Source organism: Taurulus bubalis, assembly GCF_910589615.1.
Source record: "Taurulus bubalis genome assembly, chromosome: 1".
Classification (NCBI taxonomy): domain Eukaryota; kingdom Metazoa; phylum Chordata; class Actinopteri; order Perciformes; family Cottidae; genus Taurulus; species Taurulus bubalis.
The window spans coordinates 31,874,905-31,900,874 of record NC_136589.1 but is presented as its reverse complement, the minus strand read 5'-3'; the positions used below and the strand labels follow the sequence as shown (position 1 = coordinate 31,900,874).

General features: G+C 39.9%; 1 protein-coding gene across 1 annotated transcript; it reads left to right on the top strand.

The window, feature by feature from the left end:
- Positions 1-989: 989 nt before the first annotated feature.
- On the top strand, positions 990-25,027 carry tcf3a (transcription factor 3a; the record flags this gene model as incomplete). Its single annotated transcript, XM_079216520.1, has 20 exons — positions 990-1,043; positions 1,436-1,508; positions 10,027-10,100; positions 11,033-11,108; positions 11,792-11,832; positions 11,969-12,104; positions 12,584-12,633; positions 13,971-14,070; positions 14,455-14,588; positions 14,724-14,880; positions 14,985-15,043; positions 15,190-15,268; positions 16,181-16,257; positions 16,408-16,581; positions 16,760-16,871; positions 17,010-17,142; positions 18,280-18,348; positions 21,557-21,792; positions 22,236-22,364; positions 22,487-25,027. The coding sequence occupies 19 exons, from the start codon at positions 990-992 to the stop codon at positions 22,355-22,357; spliced, it is 1,956 nt and encodes a 651-aa protein (XP_079072646.1). The 3' UTR covers positions 22,358-22,364; positions 22,487-25,027.
- Between the last annotated feature and the right edge of the window lie 943 nt (positions 25,028-25,970).

Here is a 25,970-nt window from a genome sequence, read left to right as displayed (position 1 = left end):
TGTAGGGCTAGCAATGCCGCTGGACACAGGAATTGTTGCAAAGCACTCAACTATTAGCTTGCCCCCAGTAGAAGCCATATCCCTGCTACTGCCCGTTCAGATTAAACACAACCCTGCGGTTTTCAAACTAAAACACCTTAATTGTATCAATGGTAGAAACATTTTCTGTGTCTGTGTGAAGTTTTTTTTGTTGGTTAAATGTCAGGCTTCCCCGCCATGTCATTTAATTTATTTTTCATATTCATATTGAGCAAACTGAATATTTTTGAGTCATCTGAATCATTATATTCTGGATAATGGTACAATAAATCAATATTAGATTGTTAATGGATATAGGTTTGGACATTGTCTGGAGTAGGTTTATTGTAATATTTTCTTTTGTTGTTGTTATTCTCATAACTTTTGCCACCATTCCTACTGGATGTGACAGCATTTTATTCATCATCTTTATTGTTGAGCTATGGGCACTCAATAACACCCTTAGAAACAACTTAGCAATGGAAGAGGCACCAATTCGGACACTCACAATTTTTTTTTTTAAATGAGGCTCCAGTTTAACAATATTTTCTGAACCACTTATTTGTAAGTGAAATGAAAGACACTAGTTGTCCATGACAATATATAATCACTTGAACCGTTGCCAAAAACACAGTATGAACAAGACACGGAAAAATAAGACCTAATTTGTATAACGTATAGGATGATGTTACTTTTAAAGGCAGCAAACGCAATTTCCCAAACTTTTAATGGACTGTTCCACCTGAATGAAAACAAATGAATGCATGAAATTGCTTAGTATATACCAATAGTCACAATATTGTCACATTATTGAGGAATGGAAAAACACTGATACTTGACTTTGGTTTAAACTAGCTCTACTCCTGCATACCTTTGCTGGTCAGAATAGGGCAAAATATACTCATATTCTCCTTACCTCTGCTTGTAGTCGCTTGCTGAGACTGAAACGGCCAAGTTAACAGCAGCAGAGAATGGCTGCAGTGGAAACAGACAAGGAGCTCAACGACTTGCTGGATTTTAGCGCGGTAAGATCTCTGAACATTGCTTGACTTGAATGTCCATCCTATACATTTCATTCTATGCTTGCACACAATTTTATTAAACTTTTATGAATCCCGAACAGTTTTCAAGTAGGTTGAAATGTGATTGAATATCAGAGCATCCATGAATGGGCCAGTCGGTCAGGCTTTTCAGCGATTGCAGCATGACATTATTTTATGAGATTGTTGTTGTCACTTAAACGTTAGCAGTCACTAAGTCAAAGTGGGAATGTGTAGATCGCTTCATGAATAGGATAGGATACATGAAAGAATACTTTGAATTACCACCTAAATGAACCTTTACACAAGTAAAGAGGATACAACTCGGCAAAGTATTAAATGGATTACAGTTAACAGTTTAATTTCTCTCTCCTCAGATGTTTGAGCCTCCAGTTACAAACGGCAAGAACCGTCCGACTACTCTCGCCAGCAGTCAGTTTGGAGGTTCAGGTAAGACAAAAAGAGATTATTTAGCCTTTTACATTTTTTTTTCTGCTTTACTTTGTCTTCCTGACTTCCAGAATAAATTAAATGCTCCATTCTTTTGGAATATATTATCTTGATTATAAAAAAGAAATGTCATTAAAATGTAAAGACAAAGAAAAAAATACTTTCCTTCCTCTCGCATAACGCTTTGTAATAGTTTGTAATGCTCCCTAGTACATCTCCTGAAAGTAAAGCATCGCAGTTTCTTGTCATCTCCCTACTCCACCTTCCATTAATTCGTGGTGTTTTGAATGGTAATAGAAAAGAAAATTGTTCCGGTTCTCCTCTTGTTCTCATTAATTGCGTTTCAGATCACAGATTATTGGAAGAAACCTCAGGAAAATTACCAGGTTATTTATTTAATGTAGATCAAGCGTCATCTCCTCAGCACTTTCTCATCCTCGCCTTGCAGGTGTCCTTCCCTCACGTTCTCAGCTATTGCCATTCAATCACTCATGGATAAAGGCAGAGGGTGGGAGTTGATGGGAACAGCCCAATTAATCTTCTCTGCTTACACTGTGACTAAGTGCTTTCCCTTGTCCTGCAATCTTGCACCCTACTTATCCTCTTCACATAGCTCATTTTCACTTGGAGCCCCCACATCCTCACCATTAGCTTAGCCTATAAGTTAGCCCATCAGTTTTGAGACATGCATGCAGGTTACTGTAAACCAACAGCTTCGGAGATACTCAATATCAATATCAGTTTCCTTTATTTTACATTTTTGGGGCACTTTTGTATTATTGTCATACACAAAAAGTAGTTGGCTTTTAAAATAGACTCCCTGTCCATTGCTATTCCTACTGTTGCAGATCCATTTGCCCCTGCATGAATCTTTCTCTGTCACCCTTGAATCTCCAGAAGTGCAATATGTCTTTAGGTTGGTAATATAAATGAAACCGGATATTGAAGCTAAAATGAAAGACAAGACAAGACGAGCGTTGACTGGGTGGGATTTAGGGGGCTCTATTTATTCCATTCACTTGAGAGCCACTTGCATGTTCTCTTGTTAGAGCAAGGTGTGTACTTACAAAAGAGAAACATTGATGTTATCAATCCAATGGCTGCTCGTGGCATTGTCCCTCAGGCTTAAAATTATACTCCTTCCAAAATCATTTTAAGTACCAAACACTCACCTTTGGTAGCTGATAAAAATAAAAAATGCAGTTAGCTTTGTCACAAAGAACAGCTACTGCGGCCTGCTTAAATTCATGCGGTTTACATTGGATTTCCATAGAGATACGTTTTCACATCAGGAACAAAGTTTCATGAGGTCCATAGAAACGTAAAAAGCACTTCTGCTGCTGTCCACCTGCCCTTTCAGTATATTCCAGGGTATTTTGCCATACAGGCAAACCAATTATATCCATGAACATAATAAGAAAATGGAAGAACATTAGAGATGGAGTGGAATGCTGCAGTGGTATAAAACATTTCTTTGGAAGTTTGATACTTCTTTTTCCACTGCTGTGAAAAATCATTACCATCTCAATTATTGTTGCTAATTGAGTTGACCACAGTGGCTGTTCTTAAGAGCTGCCACATTCTGGTCCGTGGGTCAATGGGTTGGTCGATATGCTATTGTCCGACCAAATTCTCATTGTTAGGTTTAAGAAGATAAGCGCCTCTAAACTCATTATTTTTTGGGGGAGGAAGGGACGTGTGTATGTATGTATGTATGTATGTATGTGTGAGTGTGATCTGTGTGAGTGTGATATATTATTATAATATAACTGCAGGCACTATGACAGCTTAGATGGTTCTATTTACCGAAAGGTTGTTTACAGAAAGTATATTAGAGGTAGCAGGTGTGTGTATGTTTAGTGGCATCTAGTGATTTGTGGCAGGTTGCAACCAACTAAATACCCCTCAGCTCACCCCTCCCTTTCAAAGCAGGTTGGAGAACTACGGTGGCCTACAGTTATGGATAGGTATCTTTTACGATTTTAGTACAACTAGAAGCTAATCTTATCAATACTCTGCTTTTCTACATGACTGAATAATTTTTTTTAAAACGATATATAGAATTTCTTAAACTTTCGTTTACATGTCTGTGATTGTTGCACAGATATAGTGATACAAATATTGGCTTTTTACATACAATATTTTATTGCACATACAGTAACAAGCATAGCTGCCGTCAACTCGAGTAATCTTCCCAAGCGGCCTATCTGCTTGTGCTTCGTGCGTGTGTGTCTATGTGTGAGTGTAGTTGGAGTAGAGAGAGCAGAGTAAATGTTGTGTGATAATACATGACACCAAAACAATAAAAAGCACCAGTGACGTTGGAGCTTTTCAATACTACGATCTAGGGCTGCAACTAACGATTATTTTAATAATCGATTAATCGGTTGATTATTTTTTCGATCAATCCATGAATCGGATGAAAAATGTTTTTATCAAAAAAGCGTTCATTTCCAACCCTTTATTCAAAAACAGAAGTGACAGTGCAAAACATCTTCAGAAAGTGCACAAACAGGTTGCTCCTTGAACATCTCTGAGCTGTTAATTAAAACAATAAAATGGACTAACACTAAAAACATACACATCTATGCTTTACATCTGCCAAATGTGAGCCCTTTTTACTGTAATTGATCCCTCCAGAGGCTGCATTTAGCATACACTGCTTTATCAATATGTATGAAATACTGGGACAGAGGGAAGCTGTACTGCTATATATAGAGCGTCCTCTTCCTGAAACTCTTTCATTCTGGGTCTCTTAAGACCACGACGTCACGTTGTTGGCTAAGCCCAACGACGTCACGTTGTTGGCTAAGCCCAACGACGTGATTTGCTTCATTCTACTTTGAGTAAAAAAAAAAAAAAACCTGCAGCTAGATCCGCCGGTGAGCCGGTTTAACGTTAACGAGTGACAGCGTGAACTGAACCAAACCGGGGGGTGACGGCATGTTTCATCACATTACGTTTTTTTTTTAAGACTGAACTGTAACAGAAGATAAAGTAACTTTAACGACAATACCCAAACACGTTAGCTAACGCGATAGCAAGCTGACTAGCTTCCATTAAAAACAAGTTTGAGGAACATGAAGACGCTGATTGGCCAAGACTCGACTCGTCAAAGATCTTCTATTTTTGAGAAGATCACAACCTCAGCTTTTCTCGTGTCTCACTCCAATCTCAGTGTGTAATAGTAATAATCGCGCGACACAACGAATCGATCATGAAATTCGTTGCCAACACTTTTGATAATCGATTTTTATCGATTTTACCAATTCGTTGTTGCAGTCCTACTACGATCTTTAATTATTTAGCACCGAGACCTGTTTAATACTGGGTTTCGGAGCGCATCCATACCTTCAGATACTGTAAAATATGAAGGACTATCGCCAGAACCAGTGTTCAATCTGGGCTGCTGTAGAAACATGATGCAAGATGGCAGACTTCAAGGAGGAGGACCCGCTCCCCAGGTAGATATAGATGGCTTTTTCCAAGCTCAGGAAAACATAGTGATTCTTAGTACCAGGTGACTATACACTGATTAAAACATAGTTATGCATATGATATTCAATATCTGCAAATAAGCCCCCGTAAATGTTACACACTGTTCCTTTAATAGTGCATTATGTATCATTCATTTAGGCTACCAGGAGTGCATTGTGGCCATTTTGTTAATCTAAATGGAAACTAACATAATTGTTTTTTCCACTCATTGATCAATCCATTGGTTGAAAAATAGGTAGTTTCTTTTGTTGACTACAGCAGTACTAATTTTTGTGAAAGAGAGCAAATGAGGATTTTTGACATCTTTCAAGCTTACAAAGGGTTAGTGTGTGGCACTCATGTCTGAATGTTCACTACAAAGCTAAGGGCCAGGAAACCGTTTGCTTAGCTTAGACATCAAGACTGGATGGGGGGTAATTGCAAGCCGGGCTCTCTCCAAAGTAAACAAATATGTCTACCAACATCTCTAAAGCTCACTTATTAAATTAGATTACAGGTGTTATATCATTAGTTTAATCTGTATAGAAACAGAAATGTAAAAAAAACATTTGTGGTTTTAGGAGTAGTTAGATGCTGTAACAATTTTTTGGTCAACTGCTGGACACAGTGCTATCTGAAGTCTTGTTGAGGTTGCCAGGTTTGATGCCATGAGGCTAAAAGAACAATTTTGAAGAAAAATGCATGTCTGTATGTAGTAAAGTTGGTAAATGCTTTTTGTTTTGTCTGGATACCTAAAGATTAGTTTCAAAGAACCTGACTTGGTCTCTGTAGTTCTGCTCTTTGTGGAGCAGCTGCCACGTGTTTTCCTTATAAAGTCAGTTGGATCCCATTTTCCCCAGTATGGTTAAGGTTTGGGATATGTGGAGGTTTAACATGTGTGGCTATGGGGAACCTCCTTTTTAGAGTCTTTGGTGATAATAATATCTCTGCTCTGGTCATTTGCGCCTTTTCAATCCCCGTCACTAGTCAGTTAAAGTAATTTCAGTGCACTTTCGTTTTTTGGTGACTGGAAACTGAGAATCCTATAATGTATTTTTAAACTTGGGTAGGGCTGAAATGCAGAAGGGGAAGAGTTTGAAATTTGCATGCTTTTTTCAAATAGAAGTGTTGGAGAATCGCAAACACTAAAGGATGTTTAAGTCACAAGTAATTTGCTGTTTCAAATTGGAATTTCCGGCGAGGGATGCACTGATTCAACGTTTTCAGTACCGATTCGATACCAATGTTTGTTTAATAGGCTGTTTGCCTCACTATGTGGAAGTGACTGGCGTCATTATTTTAGGTGTAAGGTAACATCCGACTTGACTTAAACATTGCTTTCCTAACTTTGTAATACAAAATGCAACAATTAAATACTCTGATCAATTTTACTGAATTGTGATTTATTGGTATTGGTGCATTCCTATTTCTGGCTCATATTGCTGTTAACATGTATATGATTTCATACAGGATGTTCCTGTATTTGTTAGTGGGTTGATGCATACTGTTGTGTTTCAGAAGCCACCAGTGACTCACAGGTTAAAACAGCCAGACCTGTGTTATTGTACATTGTTCATTTCTTCATTAACAGTGTAAGATTTGACCTGACATCATGCGTTGTGTCTGTGTGACTCATTTGGCCAAAGGAAGGAAGAAGGTGTGTAGACAAAATGGCACACTCAGTTTTGGGTGCCTGGGGCTCTGTTCACATAAAAGCCCAGGCATGTCTACAAGTTTGGTCACTGTATGTGCAGGAGTTTTGCTCATGAAGCCTGTGACTCAGGCTGGTTGTCTGTTTCCAGTATCTCTTCCTGTGTAATTAAAGATTAGCCATGCTTAAAGGGGCGTTTCATGCTGGGAGGAGACGTGCATTGGGGTTCACCAGTGAATTGGTCTGATGTTACTCACCCTTTTCTTCATTTTTCTTTCTCCAGTCCCGGTAGACTGTCTGAGTGGTGCACTACTCATGGTTTTCTAATGGTTTTGGCACTTCTGGTGTCGCTAATGGAAATCGTAAAAATGACACAGGAATATAAGAAAAAAGCAACTCATTACAAAAAAAAGAAGAAATAACTAACTAACTGTAATACCAAGTGAATTAATAAAATGTGTCTGAATCAAAGAAACCCCGCTGGCAATAGTGAGGAAGAAAAAGAAAAACGTATCTAACCCCAGTTCTGACAAAAACATTGTGCGTGTTCACAACTTGACATTTTAAATTTTTATCAATTGATAATCATTTGCTTTTATTATTGAGGCACAAGGGGTACATGCCTTTTTATGATGCTACTGTATTTTGATTTTGTAAAGACCCAAGCTAGATTTCTCTACGGTCAAAAGTATTAACTTTTCTAGCAGCATATGGAGACATATTCATCCAACCACCTGAAATGGTAGCGCTTTTCTGGTCCTCCGACCACTCAAATCACTTTAACACTACATGTCATTCACACAGTCACCACCGTTCATACACTCATTCACACACTGATGGCAGGGGCTACCATGCAAGGTGCCACCTGCCCATCAGAACAAGCTAACATTCATAGGCAGAGAAGACCAGGCAAGTCTAGTTTATCTGGACCACATCAATAAGATAATAAAATGACCAAAACCACTCAACTACACCATTTGCCCATTTGGCTTCACAGTGAATACTTTGACCGTTGTACTTTAAAGGTGCTAAAGTCAAAATTCACAGGGTTTCTATTGCCTCAACATGGTGACGCTCTGCAAGCGGCTCACAGCTAATATTGTTGACAGAGCTAACCATGTTAAGCTGGGGGGGAACTGAAGGGTGGGTGCTCCGAGGGTGCTACGCTTCTACGATGATGCTGTTATCAGCTGTAACCGCTGTATGAGCGCAGGCAGTAAAAGGCACATGCGGGCAGACCGGCTATGTAAACAAAGCATAGAGAAGCTCGGATTACAACACACACAGAGGGAGAGTGGTATCCTACTCTGCTCAGGTACTCGAGTATACTCCACTATATCTGAACATAGATAATGGTGTATTGCTGCTATATTAATGCCCTGAATGTCATCTAAAGAATCGTAAAGTGCATTTTCTCAGGACAGTGGTTTTAGTACTTTTACTGAAGTAAAATATCTGAGTACATACTCCATCATAATCAATGACACTGGCTCAGTCAGTCTCTTCCTGCCTCATCATTAGTGGCGAGTAAGTCGGAACCTCTTGTTGTCTTTCCCTCACTACCAGCCTCCTCCTCTTTCTCCCTCTATTATTTTCATACGCATATATTTATATTTGCATGCTATTTCTATTGTTTTACTCTTGTGGTTCAAACCACAATATATTTGTGTATAGAGGTACTTGATTATTTTTCCAGCACATTAATATAAATACACAATACAGTGACCACAATGATAGAACCCCTTATATAATCAGATTTTTGTGTTAAATCTCATTTTTTTAAAGTTGACAGCAAGATGACATTTCCAATTGATTAAAGGGAGTTCACTCAGTTTTGTTCATCTGCTTATCACCAGATCAGTTGATTAGAAATAATTTACTTTAATTAAAATTGTTCTCTACTGAGTCTTGGTTTATCTTATTTCCTCTCGCTTTTCTCCCATAATTCCACTCCTTCAGGTGTGACTATTCACATTAATCCTCCCATTATTTCCTCACACAATCCATTGATTCAATTAAATTTGAAAATTCATGTATCACTAACACCTGTTCAGCCTACACTCAAGATCCTTGAAATGGGTGTTCTTATACGAGAGCGATTGTGTGTTAGTTTTCTGCAAAGTGCTATATGCACCCTGCTATTTGTGGAATGAAAGGTGACAGTTCGTGCTTTTTTCCGAGTGCCTTACAAGCCTCAGTTGTTCTAAAGAGGGTAAAAAGAGAGTAGCTTTACATCTTTTTTCCCAGACTGTTCTTCATGGTAATAATGTAGATAAGTGGAAGATAAAATGTTGCCACAAAAATGTAAGCTTGTTTGTTGTTTGACACTGCAACTAGCTTACTTAAATTTAGTATTGATAACAAAACTGAAACAGTTTTACCCTGAAAACTGTCATGCGGTCTCTCGAACATTAAACGTTGAATTGGAGCCTTTACTTGTCTGGCGTTTGGGTTCTGATGACTTACAGCTGAAACAAATAGTTCGTACATTTTCTTTATTGTGTTTGATAGACGCGGAGAGTGACAGTCAGCCATAGAGAGGGGACAAGACATTGTCTCCTTCATCTCTTATTCTGCTGGTGTCGTGTGTATAGATCAGAGTTGTCACGGCAATCTAGCTGCTCTCAGCACTGTGGACCCATCAGTCTGTTCTACTGCTGATCCTGTCATGATTCTAGCCCTCCTCCACCCCCTCCTCGCTCCCTTCTCCCCCTTTTTAATTAGACAACAAAACAAAAATATGAATATTCATAGGACCGAGCTTCATTAATATGCACAATTATGCAAATCAGTACGCAATTAAGCTTCAGCTTTCCCCCAGAGATGCTGTGTTGCAGTACGAGAGGAGATTGAGAGAAAGGGGGCGGGCAGGAATTTCTGCTTCACCAATCTTTAAAATCACTCCTTTTTAAACACGTTTACTTTTCTGAAAGCTGTGGAGCTTTGGCCAGGGATAACGCGTGTCAACTATGTAAGATTGAGATCTTCAGCATGCATCCTGTGTTAAGACAAAGGTGTTGGCTGAATGTGAGAGAATGGATGGGGACGAGTGACTGTTGCCATGGAAAATGTAAAGGAGTGGAGTGGGAGAATGAAGAATGTCGAGGATGATTCTGGGAACCTCATACTGGGTGTTAATTATTCAAACTTCCTACAGCTCATATCCACGCTATGTGACAGCGCTGTCACTATGCTGTCTCTGTGTGAGCTGTGAAGTGACTCTCTTCAATTGAGGTTACTCTGAGCAGCCTGAAAAAACTGAATCAAAGCAGGTCAACTTCATCATTCTCTGAAGTTAGACTCAGTTTTGCCAAGCCTGAGTGTAAATCCTTGTTAAGAATGTGTGCCTTTTCGTGGTTAATAGGCCTAACCCAGTTCTTTGTCTTACAGGTATGGATGACAGGAGTGGGTCCGGTCCCTGGGGACCAGGAGAACAAAACAGTCCATCTTTCAACCAGGGAAGGGTAAGTTTTATCTGGCCTTATAGATGTCATGCTATTGAGTGAAACACAATGCAAGTTTTGTGATCATGTAATTTATACCACTCTCACACACAAACAAAATGTATAATATGGGTTAATACAATTTCGACCACTGATACAGCGCCAATTTGGCCATTGGTAAAACTCTTAGTTTAAAAACACTTTACTGCTTAGACCAGGCTCAGATTTGAGGAGTTAACTAGAAATTGAGATATATTACACACATGGGGAGACATTTGACATGTCACAATCATAAAATAACAGTTCTTCACACATTACTGAATATTGTATAGCTCAAACAGCCTTTATGTTACCGTCCAGATTCTTACTAATTTGAAACGGGTTTGCATTTGTTGGAGCAGCAATTCAGAAGGGATATGATCTCATCTCTAAACCAATCAAATTACCAGATATACTGAGTTTAATATTGTACTAACAATGCCATATTTCATCTGAGATATCTAGAACAGGGTATGTACGGGGTATCTTGGGAAGATTAAATGTCATGGATGATTCTACTGGACTTATTTGCTTAATTTTTTATACCTTGTGAAAATATATGGATATTCTGACTGGCATGTCAACCTGTCCCCATTTCTAACTAAATAATCCAAACATACTTTTTGTTTAAAAAATTAAAAAATCTGTTTTTTATTAGATACAATATGAAATATTGGTACATTTCTATAGTAATCCAGCAGTTATTGTATCGTCACCCTGTAGTTTCTGAAGATTCCCATAATGACCCTTTCATCCCAAAACCTGCCTTTAAAACTAGGTATGGTGCACGGTCTCAGAGCCAAGTTGCGTAATCTTTCTCGACCCATTCACATGAATACACAACGGTTTCTTTGGGGCTTAATTTATTTGTGTCTATTTTTATATCCCTAATGCCTCTGTTGTCTTTCCCACAGGGTTATGCAGAACAAGGCCTTTACAATGAACAAGAGGGCATTGCCTCTGCCCCCATGTATGGATCAGGGATTGTTGGTAAGGTTTTAATTGAACTAAGCTGCTGAAGCATAGAAGTCACAACCTTTTTAATAAAAACCAAAGAGAATCTGGGAAATTTGGGGCCCGTGTTTCTAATAGTAGGACTTAATGACAGAAGAACATGCTGATTGAAATGCACAAGTTTGTATCAATGGACTGAGGGACTGAACCCACACAATGAGTTGTTTGTTTAAGAGGGCAGTCGTTCATAGGTTAGACACTAATGTACCACTTTAGTGCAAGCCATATTTATGCTTAGGTGGCAGTGGATGAAGGGAACAGAGTAATCAGGGAGGATGTGGAGGAGGTTTTTTTTTCTCGTGTGTTGTTGTTGCAGTTTGTGTGTTCAGGGCAGGAGGGAGTGTGGGGGGTAAAGGGCACCCATGCACAAACAAGGCTGTCTCATGGGACTATGGTAGCCTATAGCGCTCCTCTTTTTAACTGTCAGGGGAGGGGACAGAGGTTTGGCACAATTGCCCCTGAACCAAATATAATGGGCCAATTTGTTGTTGTTTTGCTGTCCACGGCCATAAATACCACACATCATCATAATACACTCACACAGCAGATGGGAGGCACCCAAATGGAGAAAGGGGAATGACCAGATTGAGATTTAATACTGACATAAAAGCCCAATGTTCACGATCATGACCTGATTTTATATTCCGTTCTCCAAACAGGGAAGGCTGAGCGAGGACCATACTCATCATTTGCAACACAGGTAAACTAGTCAGACGTATCACCCGGTCTCTCCTCATGCTCTTTAAGGGAAACTCAGTTTTCTCCTCCTGTATCATTCTGAATTTACTGCCACAATGAATTACACAAGCTTGTACTTTTTTTTTCACCGTCTCTAGCCGGGCTTCATGCCCAGTGAGATGCCCATGCCCAGTCCTGATGCCCTCTCCCCATCTGGCCTGAAGTCCAACTCACAGTTTTATTCCTCCTATGAGGGAAGCAACTCTCGCAGGAGACCCTCACAGGAGCCCATTGGTAAGATTTTTAAGGATAGTTTCAAGCACAGTGTTGAACATAGTCATAAGATATACTTTTTGAAAAAAGTGTTCTTTGTTCTGATTTATATTTATAATTCTGTGTATATATTCACTTCTCCTGCTGAGGTTTTTGAAAGTGTTTGAGAAATCACACTTCTGCTTAGTTTAAGAAAGTGAAATCACTGAGGAAAGTCTGATATTGAATAACATCCGACTAGAATACCTTTTGATTACGCATTAATGAGTGGTCACAAGACAGATGGTTAGATTGGATTAGCAGGATTTGAGAAGGACTTCGGAAAGAAGTGCGCTATATGAATGAGCCCCTACATTGTTGGTTGTAAAGTCACTTCAGTTAAGCTGTGTGTGTGTGTGTGTGTGTGTGTGTGTGTGTGTGTGTGTGTGTGTGTGTGTGTGTGTGTGTGTGTGTGTGTGTATGAATGCTTATGTGATTTACCTCCTTCTTCCTTCCCTCAGGACCACAGCCCAAAAAGATCAGGAAGGTGCCCCCTGGCCTGCCCTCCTCGGTGAGTACTAGCATCAAAAACAGCCATGAACTATATCTCAGCTATTGCAGTCAGTCCATGGGAGCTCATGGTGTCATGTTTACGCCCCTTTTCACATACCATTCGACATCTTAAGCCTCTCCTTAGCTTGCAAAGAAGGAGAATTGCTGCTATACAGGACATCCAGCTCTTACAGCTGTGTATCTACACCACCAAAAGGAAAAGCATTGGGGAAAAACCACTCATTAACCCAGTCACTTATTTGCAGTATGTATTTATAGTGTGTTGTATTTGTAGGCGCTTTACTTTATGGCCACTTTGGATCACTGAAGGAAATGTATACTGGGGTTCGTACTCCACCTCATTTTTTCCCTCCCACTCTCGCTCTCTGGACACTCTTTTTCTTCCTGTTTCTTCGGTACCCCCTCCCCCTCCTCTCTACCCCACACCCCCCTCCCCCGCCTCCCTCCCCTTTCTTTCTCTCTCCCTCCCCCATCCCTCTTTCCCAGCTGCCAGTGGAGTTGGCTGCCATCCAGCATTCGGCAGATGGTTCAGTAATTAGGAGTGCATCTCTTCGTTCCCTCTTCTCCTCTCCCCTCTTTTTTCTCTCCTTTTCTCTCTGTTTAATCAAATTATAGAAGAAAACTTCAGTCCATTTGGATTTGAGTATTGCAGATGCAGTTTGATACTTGCTTTTCTTCGAGAATAGTCTTGATTGAGAATGTTATTGTGGTACAGAACATTGGTTCCTTAACATCCATTATATGCACTAAATCTGACTGCATCTCCCATTGTGTGGTCTCGTCTCACTGTGTTAAAGAGTCTGAATGATGTATCTGTAAACCATTCGCAGTGTGTTTCTGTTCAACAGAATAAAATGTAAAAGCCCGACAGAGATGGGAGACAATAAATTCACTGACACTGCATATTCGATACATAATGCTCAGTGCTCCAGTCTACAGAAATGTTGCAACAGCCTGTTTATTGAATTAAGTAGTAAAACCAGTTCGTAAAAACAGATTCTAACGACTAAGGAACACATACTTTTAAGTGCTGTGCTTAATTAGGTATTCAATGCATTTTTCTTTTGAAAATTTAACTCGGGTAAAGATACTATTTTATGGGGAAATCAATTGGTGGTCATCCTTCTCAGTAGAAAGCTCCCAGGGAACTTTCGTATGAGTATCTCAAACGTAATATACCATACAGTATATAGTATGTACATATATAGTATCATGTCGTTCATGCAACGAGTAAGTTATACTATGTAGTTTGCTTCTAGTATGATAGGGATTTGTGACCAAGTTTACAAGCACTGAGCTGAACAGTTCTTTTTTTCTTCTCGGTATCCTTTGTAGGTTTATGCATCTGCCTCAGGAGACGATTTTAACAGGGACAATGCTGGCTACCCGGTCTCCAAGGCAGGAAACGTCTTCCCACCACCATTCTATGTGCAAGGTCAGTCAAAACAAGACTTGCTTTCAGAGCCTCCCCTTGTTCATTGTTGTGGGTTGAAAAGTTCAGTCTGACTGAGACACTTTTTTATTAATGGGGGTAAAGGTATCGGACACTTACAAAGATAATAATATTCCTTTATAGACAGTATGGTTGTGAATATAGGTCCCCACAATATCCTTAGGGAAGTCTGGATGAACCTAGGTGCCGTATGCCAGTGAACACCCTATGGTTCCTTGGTGCGAATAGTGCATTACAGTTGAATGAAGTCATCACGGTAATGTGACATGTCTCATATGTGGCCTTTATTGTCTTCTCATCTCTTGTGGCTGGTTATCCCTCGCCCTTCTGACTCCCCCTCCTCCGCTGGATGCCCCCTTACAGAAGGCCTCCACCCGCCCTCTGATCCATGGGGCTCTGCCAGGTCGATGGTTCAGCCTGGTTATTCTGCCATGCTGGGCAACTCCCCCCATCTGAGCCAGCATGCTCCCTTCACTGCCATCAACCCCCAAGACAGACTGGTGAGTTGCGCCTTCTCACTTTGGTCTTGTTTACCTCTGAAGGCATAACAATGTCTTTGACACTTTTTGGCTAATGCATCGTTGAGGACTTCTGTGTGGTTTTGTGTAAATTATTTTTGTGTCTTTGCTTTCCAGAAACGGCAGCCACTGCCCCCCTCTCCCCAGAACTTCCCCATGCATGGCAGTGAGGTGAACGGGACTCATCCCTCTGGCTTCCACTCTGGCCCCCACTCTGGCCCCAACAGCTTTGGGGTACCCAGCCACACACCCCCTATGGCTGACCCTATTATGGGTAAACCCTTTAATGCATGCTCTTTTCTTTGTGAAAATTGTCACATAGCAGAATATGTATTGACCATAGGATCCAATTGACATGCTTTTTTTGTTTCCTAAAAGCCAATCGAGGATCAGTACCTGGAAGTTCAGGAGATGAAATTGGAAAAGCCCTGGCATCTGTAAGTAATAATAGAATACATATTTATTGGCAAATATTCAATGCAAACCTTCAAATGTTGTATATTATCATATTTATATAATGTAATAAATTTAAAGGAGTATGTTGCATTTCATTTAATTAAAAAATCATTTTTCCTCTGTCCAGATCTATCCGTCAGACCCACACAGTAACACCTTCCCTCCGTCTCCGTCTACTCCCTCTGGCTCTCCCCAGGCTGTTTCAGGTGAGGGAATAGCTTGAGTCCTATTTTCCTACGCCGTTCTGTTGATTCCTCCACTTCCTGTTGTGTAAGGGGGATGATACGATCTTTAAAACCGCATTGTTCTCATTCTCACTAAGACTGAATGGTTCTTAATAACAATGCAGCTCCATCTATTGGGTTAAAGGTGAAATGAAAACTTTCTGTTAAATTTATTTATTTCTGTGTTGGAGGGATCTTTACTTTATCATGTGCAAATTACGATATGACTCAATACTGTCAGTGAAACATACTACTTCAAATACATTAAATGGTCAGTTGGACTCAGTCAATACTCTCAATGAATATTTTATGTTTGAAATGATGACTAGCGCATGTACAATGTGTCTGAACCATACATACATACATGCAGTGTATAAGCTACAAACAAAAAAGTCTGTACTGTATTTAAATAAGTAAGCATGGCTGAAGCTAGCACAGTTTAGGGTCTGGATTGGTTTACAACATTTACATATTCAAAAGAGTGTTGCCTTGAGATCTGATATAGCAATAAGCTAGTTGTAAGAAATGTCTCACTTATTCGCTGAAATCTTTTCAAGATTAAAACATACTTATGTTTGTGTTATGTCCATATTTTTGTTGAAATTTCCTCTGTTTTTTAAATTGACTCAAATACGACAATCTCCAGCAGTAGTTGAATCAGTCATCTACTCTGTAGTGTTTCTTGGTGAGACATGAAAAGTGTATTTGCAGGAGTGGTTCCTGTGCACCGATCCAGCACCCATCTCCCTGTGAACAAGGGGGTCAAGCAAAAAATACAATATCCATTTTTAGATAAATGGAGTATCATCAATATTAATTATGTGTTAAACATGTCAATATCAGTCAATGAGGGGCAAATGTACTGAGCAATACCATGCATCTTCTTTCTTCTAGGCTCTGCATCACAGTGGACTCGATCCTCTGGCCAGGCCACACCTTCACCCAACTTTGAGGGTGGAATTCAGTCCATGGTGAGGCAACATGTCTTTTCTTTTTCTTTTCATTTGAGAGATGCAACGAAAGATTGTTGAAGTAAATAAAAGAGGCAAATACAGGATGCTACAGTCATTCACGCATAGCCTTCTGCAGTCTCATCGTCCGTTATTCTTCATTCTCTGTAGCCGAGTAAAATGGAGGACCGTCTGGACGAAGCCATCCATGTTCTACAGCGTCACGCCAGCGGACAAGGAGTGCCAGGCCTGGCTGAGATGCACAATCTGCTCTCGTCTGGCTTAGGGTTACCTCCAGCCTTCACTAGTGCAGCACTTGGATTGGCCAGTCGCCTGCCTGGACTGGTGAGATGAATTGATAGCGGCACAGGAAATCTATCCATAAATGACTAAATTAAGTGTGATATTTCAAATTAAAGTAACAGTGAATTGTGAGAGCGGTATACCTGTTTTGTTTCTCTTATGCTCGTACTACAAACTTTGTGCAAAGTAATTGAAACACTGTTTAATTGTTGTCCTGAAGATGTCTGGTCTCCATGAGGATTCTGCGGGTCTGCCCTCTAGTGGGGGACTTATGCATGGTCACCACGGCCCCACATCTGTCCAGCCAGGCTCTCAGCCTGAAGGTTTTACAGGTGAGTCTATCTGTTCTTTAATCCTCTATGTATTTTTCATATCAGAAAGGACGGTAGTACCATTGGAGGTTAAGTAATATTTTTTTGGGTTTACCTGTTATCTTATTTGGTATCCTTTTTTCTGAACTCCCGGTGCAGGCCTGTCTGGTAGCCTGAAGCGCTCCAGTGGTTCTGATATCAAACGAGAGGACAAGGAGGACGATGAAAACTGCTCCATCACCGACAGGTCAGAGGATGAGAAAAAAGACATGAAGGACCGCCTCGGAACAAGGTGTCTTAAACCTTTTTTTCCACACAAGATTTATACTCCTTTATCACTGCATGAGATTTCATGGCATATGCTGCTGCTGTGGTTTAAGTATAATATGTGTCAGGAAATGGTCGTTCAGCCTTTCTAGATATGAATCTTGAAGGTCATTAATTTCTTATTTAATTCAACAAAACAGGTAATAATTAATTTTGAAAGGACTTCAGTTGCGCCTCAGTCTTTTCTTGCATGGTAAGAGAGACTGACTGGTATATATATATATATATATACACACACACACAAATAAATAACCTACCTGTTGTTCAAGCAATCCTGTTTTTAACAGATTCATCTTCTGTTAAGTAGGATACCTCACTAGCTGGAGCTTGTGGAGGATTAAAGAGGAAACTATAAAAAACAAATATAACCAGTAGAGACCAAAAATCTAAATTCACATCCAAGATATAGCAGAGTAAAATGATAACTCCTTTCCTAAATCTAACATCCTTACAAGCGTAACAACATCTGTATCAAATATAAAGGTCAATGAGCAGAAAATGCCCTAATTTAGTAGACAAAGGTACAGACAAAATATTTTAGAGTTTAAACAAGATCAACTCTTCATGCAATGGGACTTCAACCTGAAAGCAAATAAATCACAATTGTAAACACTGCCACAGTTGTCGATCACATTATCTTACCTGGTATTGTTTTTCAGCAAGTTTAATTGTTAATGGAGTTTATTTCCGTCTGATATATGTTCTCTGGATTCTTTAGCAGCATTGCGACCACAGTAGGTTTGCACGCTTTGCTGTAGTTCAGAAGAGCGTTTTAACCTTTCTCTCACTGTCATTTAGTTAATCTTCATCTTCATGGATGTGGTGAAAACTTTTAGTTCCTGACTTTAGTTCCTGGGGCTTCATTGTTCCTGGTACTGTTTGACAAAAAACTGACAAATTGCCAAGGCCAAACCCTAATGTTACCTACTTTTGTAGCAGTGTTTGTAATCGTCATGAAATTACCCCAGAGTTTTGCCCCTCTACATGTGGCGTTGACTTTACTCAAAATAGATTTCACACCATAATTAGAAACCTATTATCAGTGAACTGTACCCATACTTTTGTTTCATTCCTGCCTCATCTGCCATTGGCTCTTTGCTAGTCTGGATGATGAGGAAGACGATGAAGATCTACCAGTGGAGGTTAAGGCTGAGCGGGAGAAAGTGAGGAGGATGGCAAACAACACCCGTGAACGACTACGTGTGCGGGACATCAACGAGGCTTTTAAGGAGCTGGGCCGCATGTGTCAGCTCCATCTGAGCCACGAGAAACCGCAGACCAAATTGATCGTACTGCAACAGGCCGTTAACGTTATACTCAACCTGGAGCAGCAAGTTCGAGGTCAGTGGGTGTCCAGGGAGGAAGGAAGAGGAGGGGAAGGGCCTCCTTACAGAATAAAACTCCCACAGCTTCACTTCCCAGCTCCTTTCCATGTCCTTATTTAAAATATTTTTTTAATTACTTGTGGAACCTCATCTGACTCCATTGTGGTGGTAAACACACTGGGCCTCATTCACTAATACATGCTATCACGTGACAGAAAATAAGTGCACACGTAAAATTACCGTTGGAGTCATGACATGTCCTCACCTGCCAATTTAGTTTTAACCACAAAAATTGAAAGGCGCGTGCCCGCTATTCTCGGTCAGCATACTGCCACATCCCCATTTTTCTAAACATGGGGATGTGGCTCGAGGATTATTATGGAGAAAGCATTGAAGTTGTAAAAAGGACATAGCCCTTACTCTAAAAAAATAAAACTACTAAAGACATTTCAGTCAATGGTGTCCCGAGGTGGAAGGCAGAAAAGGCACACCTTTACAAAATGTTTCCACAGGAGTGACGAGGATTAAAAAAAAAAAAGACATATGAGATGGCAGGTGGTGAATGTTGTGTCCCCTGAGATACAGAGTGTGGCTCAGGTTTGCTATTAAAGTTTATGAAGAAAAATAAGGAAACAGGTAGAGGAGGAGGACAAGGACCCTCTGATTTGTCAGAGAGACTCATAATCCATAAGTGTCAAAGAAATGAGGGTGAAAGTGATGACATCCAGCAAAGACTTTCACCGAGATGTAATTTGTTTCATAATTGGTACATAAGTGCCGTACCAAATAGTTTGAAGCCTCAGTCATAACGTTGACATTTTAATTCTAAATCAACATTCAAATGCTGCAACGCTTCTATTTTTGTATCTCTATTCATTCTTCTAATTCTGTATTTTGCACAGTTTCAGATAAAGATCAGGCTACACTAATCCTATTAGTATTATACTTTTTGTAGACTCAGATTTCAGTGGTGTCTATGTTGTTTTATGACTTTTGTGATTCAAACATTTCCAATAACTCCCATGCGTTGTTAAGTCCAAAAGTCAAAACAAATTGAGAAAAGAAAGAAGTAACCATGTTTTTATCTATCAGTATATTCTGCTTCAATCCATATAGATTTTCATTTAAGCTTTCAAAATCCACATTTTCATTCTGACAAAATACTGTTTGCTCTGCCGCTTGACGGAACGCTTAACTGGGCAGTCGGGCAGCAATCCAACACCATAAGTTACAGTTATATAATCACAATAAAATAAAATCATATTATTTTATTCTTTTCATGTGATGACGTCCTAAATTATGACGGCAGACATTTGAACCTTCATTACAAAACCTCAATAGCGCTTAAAAACATACAATATATTTTAATTATGACAAAAATTGATAAGGATAAATGGGCTTCAATGTCATAGTTAGTTATTCAATTTGACCAATGCATTAGTAAACTAAGGTTTAAAAATAATGTGGTCTACTAGAGCTTTTTTCTTATTTTTATGAATGCGGTGTTAGAATGAGATGCAGACAGAAGGCCTCATCATTTCTGCATGTGCATGGTCTGAGACCAGAATTTGTTTGCAGAGTAAGAACAAATGAATGTAAGAAAATACTGATGAAACCTGGATTTGTGCGTAAAACGTGGGTACGCATGGTTTAAGCAGTAGTGCATACTGTCCATCCTGTTTGTGAATGAGGCCCATTGTCCCTGCTTAATACCAGTGAGTCAACGCACATTTTACAGTCCATCCTAAAAATTATCAATAACGTGAGGGCAGAGCAGAAGGAAATTAGGCTGTGTGACTGTTTTTAAGACATGCCCATTCTCCTGTTCATCTTCTACGGTTTTCGTCCTCTGGTAACACATACAGGACTACTGTTTGTCCTGATGCAGTATGTGTTACCTTGTCTCATAATTGGCCGTCTGTTTCCACTGTGAAAATGCTTATATGTCTCTCCGCCTTACCCGTTGACTGTATTAACACATCTTTTAGTGCTCATTTGCTTTTTCCAATGTTGCCTCATTTAGCGAATTCAGAATTTCAAGTTATTTCAGCTTCACAATAGCTTTTTTAATTTATTTTTTACCTTTCCCTCACTCTGTTTGTCTGTCCACTGGCACCCTGGTTAGCATGAAAGCAGGGCTGTCAGTAGTCTTGTGTATTAACCCGTCTTCAGCTTTGTTGCAGTGTCTGTCTCTGTGCTGCATGTCACCGCCTTTAAAGCATTAACCCTTTTTTTTTTGCCATCCTATTTTTGAGACAAACCTTTTCATTTCTTCATTCACTCCCCAGCCTGTCATTTTCTTTTTACAGATGTCAACAGGGACCTCCTCTTCCTCACATTCAGATAAATACATCTACTGCTGATGTATTTAACATGATGCCCTCAGTCTCTCTTCTTTGTGTCTCTCTGTGTCTCTTTCTATGTTGGCAGAGGGTGTTGCTTCCTCTCTCCCTTTCTCTCTCCCTCCTCATAACTTCTCTCATTCTGCTGGACAGTCACCAAATCCCCTCAACTTCCATCCTGGACCCCAATAACCAAATTCAAATGTTGGTTGGTTAAATTTCAGGACAGATTAATTAGACCTTGTCGCTCAGGTTGACTGTTGTATTTTGGCTTAAGATCGTTTAGTGTCGCGCTTGCTCAACCCACAACGCTTAAAGTTCTGACTGATTGACATTACGTTCATTCGTGTTTACAAAGATGTATTATTTATCATTCATATTTGTAGATCTGCGAAAAAACTGTTACCACCCCTCCGCTCCCTCTCCTGCAACACAGCCCTACTCGACTGGGATCTTCTTCAGCAATTCCACTGGTCTCCTCTTGGTTAAAGAACTTTAAATTAGAATCATACATAAACAAGACAAAAAAATAAATTTACGAATAACAAAACAAGGGTTATGTGTAGAAAAACTTAATTAGAAAAAGTCATATCATAGGCTGAAGACGTATAATTGCAGTTGAAGGGAGAACTTCTAGCCCGGGTTCAGCGAGGGCTGTGATTTGGGTTTGTTAACCAGCCCCTCCAACCCCCACTTCTCCTCCTGGCTGCAGTGTTGTTTCGGTGACCGATGAGAACCTGACTGCCGAGGAGAAGGAGCTGAGGGAGCGTGAGCGCCGCCATGCTAACAACACTAGGGAGAGGGTGCGTGTGCGTGACATTAACGAAGCCTTCAGAGACCTGGGCAGGATGTGTCAGGTCCACCTGCAGAGTGACAAGGCCCAGACCAAGCTTATCATCCTGCAACAGGCTGTCCAGATCATAATGGGCCTGGAGAAGCAGGTGCGAGGTAGGTCAGCCAATACAGGAAGGTCTGATCCACATAAACAACCAACCATCTCGTATCATAGCTGGACAAGTTGCCAGTCATTCACCCATAGCAAAATCTCCTCTTTAATATTGATATTACTTATTACTGTGTGGCATTCACTTTGGCTTTCTCTTTGCTATTTGCTCGTATCACTTTAAAAAATGGAGAAGAAGGGGAGACTATTTTGAGGAAGTATAACCCTGCTTTTCTGCCAAACGTCTGCAATTCTCGTCTCTCTTTTCCTTTTCTTGCTTTTCCCATTTTCTGTTCTCCCAGTCTGTTGTTGACCTTTTTTATGTTCAAAACTCTGCTTTAATGTCTTAAAATATTTCTAAAGGAGAAGCATAATGATATAATCGCAAGAATTCTGATAATTTCTCCCTTACTGTTTTTTAATTAACGTGTTGGTCCTTTTTTCAAAGAGCGTAATTTGAACCCAAAGGCTGCCTGCCTCAAGAGGAGAGAGGAGGAAAAGGTGTCAGGCGTTGACCCCCAGATGCAGCTTGGTGGGGGTCACCCTGGTCTTGGAGATGGACATATGTGATTCTCAGGTCAGTCTACAGAGTTTGTACAGTGGGATTTGTGGTGTGTTCGCTGCACAATAATTTAATGAACAATAGCTTGTTTTGTGTTATGGGAAAATGTTCATTCTTTTTTCTCCTTTCCCTTCCAGTTCCTGTTGATTGTACAGCCCTTAGAACACGTGGCCTTAATCTATCATTGTCATGCATCTCAGTGTGTGTTAATCAACTTTTGGAAAGCACACACGCACACACCTCATTACTGACAAAGCAGGTGGCCACATTCCTGACTATGAATACAAAAGTAACAAGCACACTCTTACAGGAAGAGGGAAAATGTATTAATCTTAACAAGACAACACTTTGAACCGAGGACACCGGTTTGGAGACAGTGGAAATTGGACATAAGGACATTCTTATGATCATGTTTTTGTAAGACATTTTGAAAAATTGCTTTACATGTTGGGAGCAAAACTTGTTTGGATCAAATGAAACCTTTTGGATCAACTGCTTGTGTAAGCAGAGTTAGGATTTGTATTGTTGGATGATTATTGGCATTCCCATCTGAAAAGCAGGTCTTACATTCTTCACAGGCAAAGAGGGACACCCGGGTTTATATCTTACGATTGGACAAAACCTGTTTAAACATGTGCCCAAATGAGGCCGAATGCATAGTGTTTCATTCAGATAAAATAGCCATCATTATTATCTTGTTTCGTAATGACTGAATTACAGAGGTAGGTTTGGAGATATCAGAGAACTGACTCCGTTCTTTGTGGTATGCTGGGGGTTTCTGGATGTGTTTTTTATTTTTTATTTCTTGCTTTGGCTGAAAAGGAGCCACAGTCACTGACCCACATGTGGTTGGTTATTTTTTGTTCATTTTTAATCGTTGAGACTGCTGGAGAGAGACCCTCCACTGACACAAGCAAAGACTCAATCCAAATCCAGGAACCACAGTGACGTTGACTCAAATGTGCAGATGCACATGCCAACAGGTTGGACTTGAGCATTCGGATCTCATTCTCACTGCCCAGCATCAGTCGCTCTCAGCCTCGCGGTCAGTGTCACACCCGCCTGCCCCTGTCGAATCATACCTGAAGACTCTGTTACAGCATGGTGAACTTACTAAACTGAAGTCTCCGAGCAATTTGTATTATGGTAAATCACATTTTGCTAGAAGACAGAAATAATTGAGTATTGAAAGGGATCATGAGTGTTCCTGCTACCCTGTAGAGAATTCACTCGCCATTGACGGACTTGTTTTGGTTGTTGCTGTGTGTTGAGCATTTGGTGTTTTGTTTTTTTCCCCCTTTTGAACAATTGCAAAGCCTGTTGTAAGGATCTTCCTTTTGTAGAATTGATTTATCATGTTTTTTTATTGTTTTTTTTGTTTTTTACTTTGTAAGATAGTTGTATGAGTTTTGTTTTTATCATTTGGAATGCTCTTTCTTTTTTTGTTTACGTTGTTTAAATGTAAGACGACTCTCAATTTAGATTCCAGGAACAAAGTGAGGTGTTTTCTTTTGTGCCAGGTGCTTAGAAATGTTAGAAATGACAAACTTATCTGGCTGTAACATCACATGTTGTGATATTGCTCTCTTTTTTCTTTTTTTAATGCATGTTTGAAAACAAACCTGTCATGCCAGTTGTAATTGGATTGTTCTGGTGTTTGCGACAGTTTTTCTTAAATGAAACACAATATTTTTCTTCAGCACACCCCCCCTCTGCTCTCCTTGGATATCCAGCTCTCTGACGGGCTTGTTGATTCGTTTGAGGAAGGGGCAGAAGGGGTGGTCTGCACAATCTGCAACACAATTCACTGTTTCATTATGATATGAAGCATAAAACGAATCAAAAAGGGTGGCCTTAGTCATTTTCCTGACTTTGGGAGTTTTGATAATGGTTACTCACCAGTGCCTGAATACTTCTCTGCTACATGGTGGATGATGTTGCATTTGATGATTTATAGGTTGTACCTTTTTATAATACAGATGTATAAAAACATATATACTTCAGTAACATCTGACAGTGTCTCAGAACATCTAAATGAAGAATCACACCCACTGATGCTGACTGCTTCAGTGTCTGTGTCATTAAATGTAAGATGACTAATAACCCGGTCTTCAACTTTGACGCTGAAAACTACTTAATATGTTTCATCTTTTATGTACTGATTTTGTTAAGTATAATTTTGTCCTTGACTGGCATGTGCATTGATATGTATGTACAGCTGTGATATATCAGCTTTATCATTATAAGCTGATACTGATATGTAACAGTATTTGGTTTTCTACCTGTCATTTTATCCCAAATCTTGCCCCACGGACGAGCCCCAAACATTATTTTCTTTGTCAAGTCACTCTAACCTTTCTGCAGAAAAACGTGGTGTTGTTGTGATATGAAAAATCTCTACTAAAGACTTGTACTTTTATTTCTTTACATGAAAGATATGTCTGCCGTATCCAAGGATCAAAAATGCACCGGATATTCTTTGTTAACAGACCCTTTTTGTCCTCTACAACAGATGACCTGCTACAAATCTCTCTGTCTTCACTCATGTTTGGGGACAACATCTATGTAGGCTATGTCCTCAAAGTGCCTCCAGTTTCCTATTTTTTATATATAAAGTAGATATAGAGAACTGTTGTGTATATAACAGTAATGTAGCAATAAATGTGCCATTTTTAATAACAAACACCACGTTTATCCCATGTCTTTTTTTCAAGCCGTGAATAAAAATACAAGTGAATTTTTCTTTCTGCAATGCAACCAGAGGCCTGCAGCACGAAGCGAGTTCAACATACCCAGGTTCTCTTTTGGTTATCTGGCTTAACTAACCCCAAACAACCGGGAATTCAGGTTGAAGGTAACACAGTTTAAACTGCCAAATGAAGGAGGGACAGCTGGCAGTACATTGCCTTCTGTGGGAATGCGTAATCTGACAGATCTAGCCAAAATGGTCGCTGAGAGCACGAGCTGACTGCTATGTGTGCTGAGATGCTTTCTTTTGGCGTGTGACAATATCCTTCAGCTGCAGCCCCGGCGGTGTGAAAAAGGACTTGGGAGCTAATAAAAAATACATTTTAAAACAATTATAAGCAGTAAGAAGGTTTCCATCCATAACATATACAGTGTACAGCAAAGTAACACTGCATTCACTCTGTGACTAAAATGCAGTCCGACACGTCACACTGCAACACACGGCTCAAGAGGCTGACACGGGTAAGTGAATGATATAAGAGAATATTTATTGATGTTGTTATTCCTAAATCCGTTTTCACGCCATCAGAATACATCTGCACGCATTCATTTATTAGAAGACACACATGTATATATTCAGATGTGCTCAAGATAAAGCAGTGATGTAATTTAAACATTTACATAGGCGGCGATTTATTGCCAGCTGTCCTTTTTAGCATGCGACTGTTTAACCTGTGGATTTCTGGATAAGACATTTAATTATTCGTAATTATGTTATATAAATTTCCGATCTCCGTACCACGCTTTGATTGGTCAGTAGGCGGTGCTTTTACACGAGTCGATCTCACCGTGGGGATCTATCCTGGTAGAATAAGTTATCCTGGTGTCGCCTCGCTAACCCCAAACCCTGCTCCGTGCTACAGGCCTCGGGTA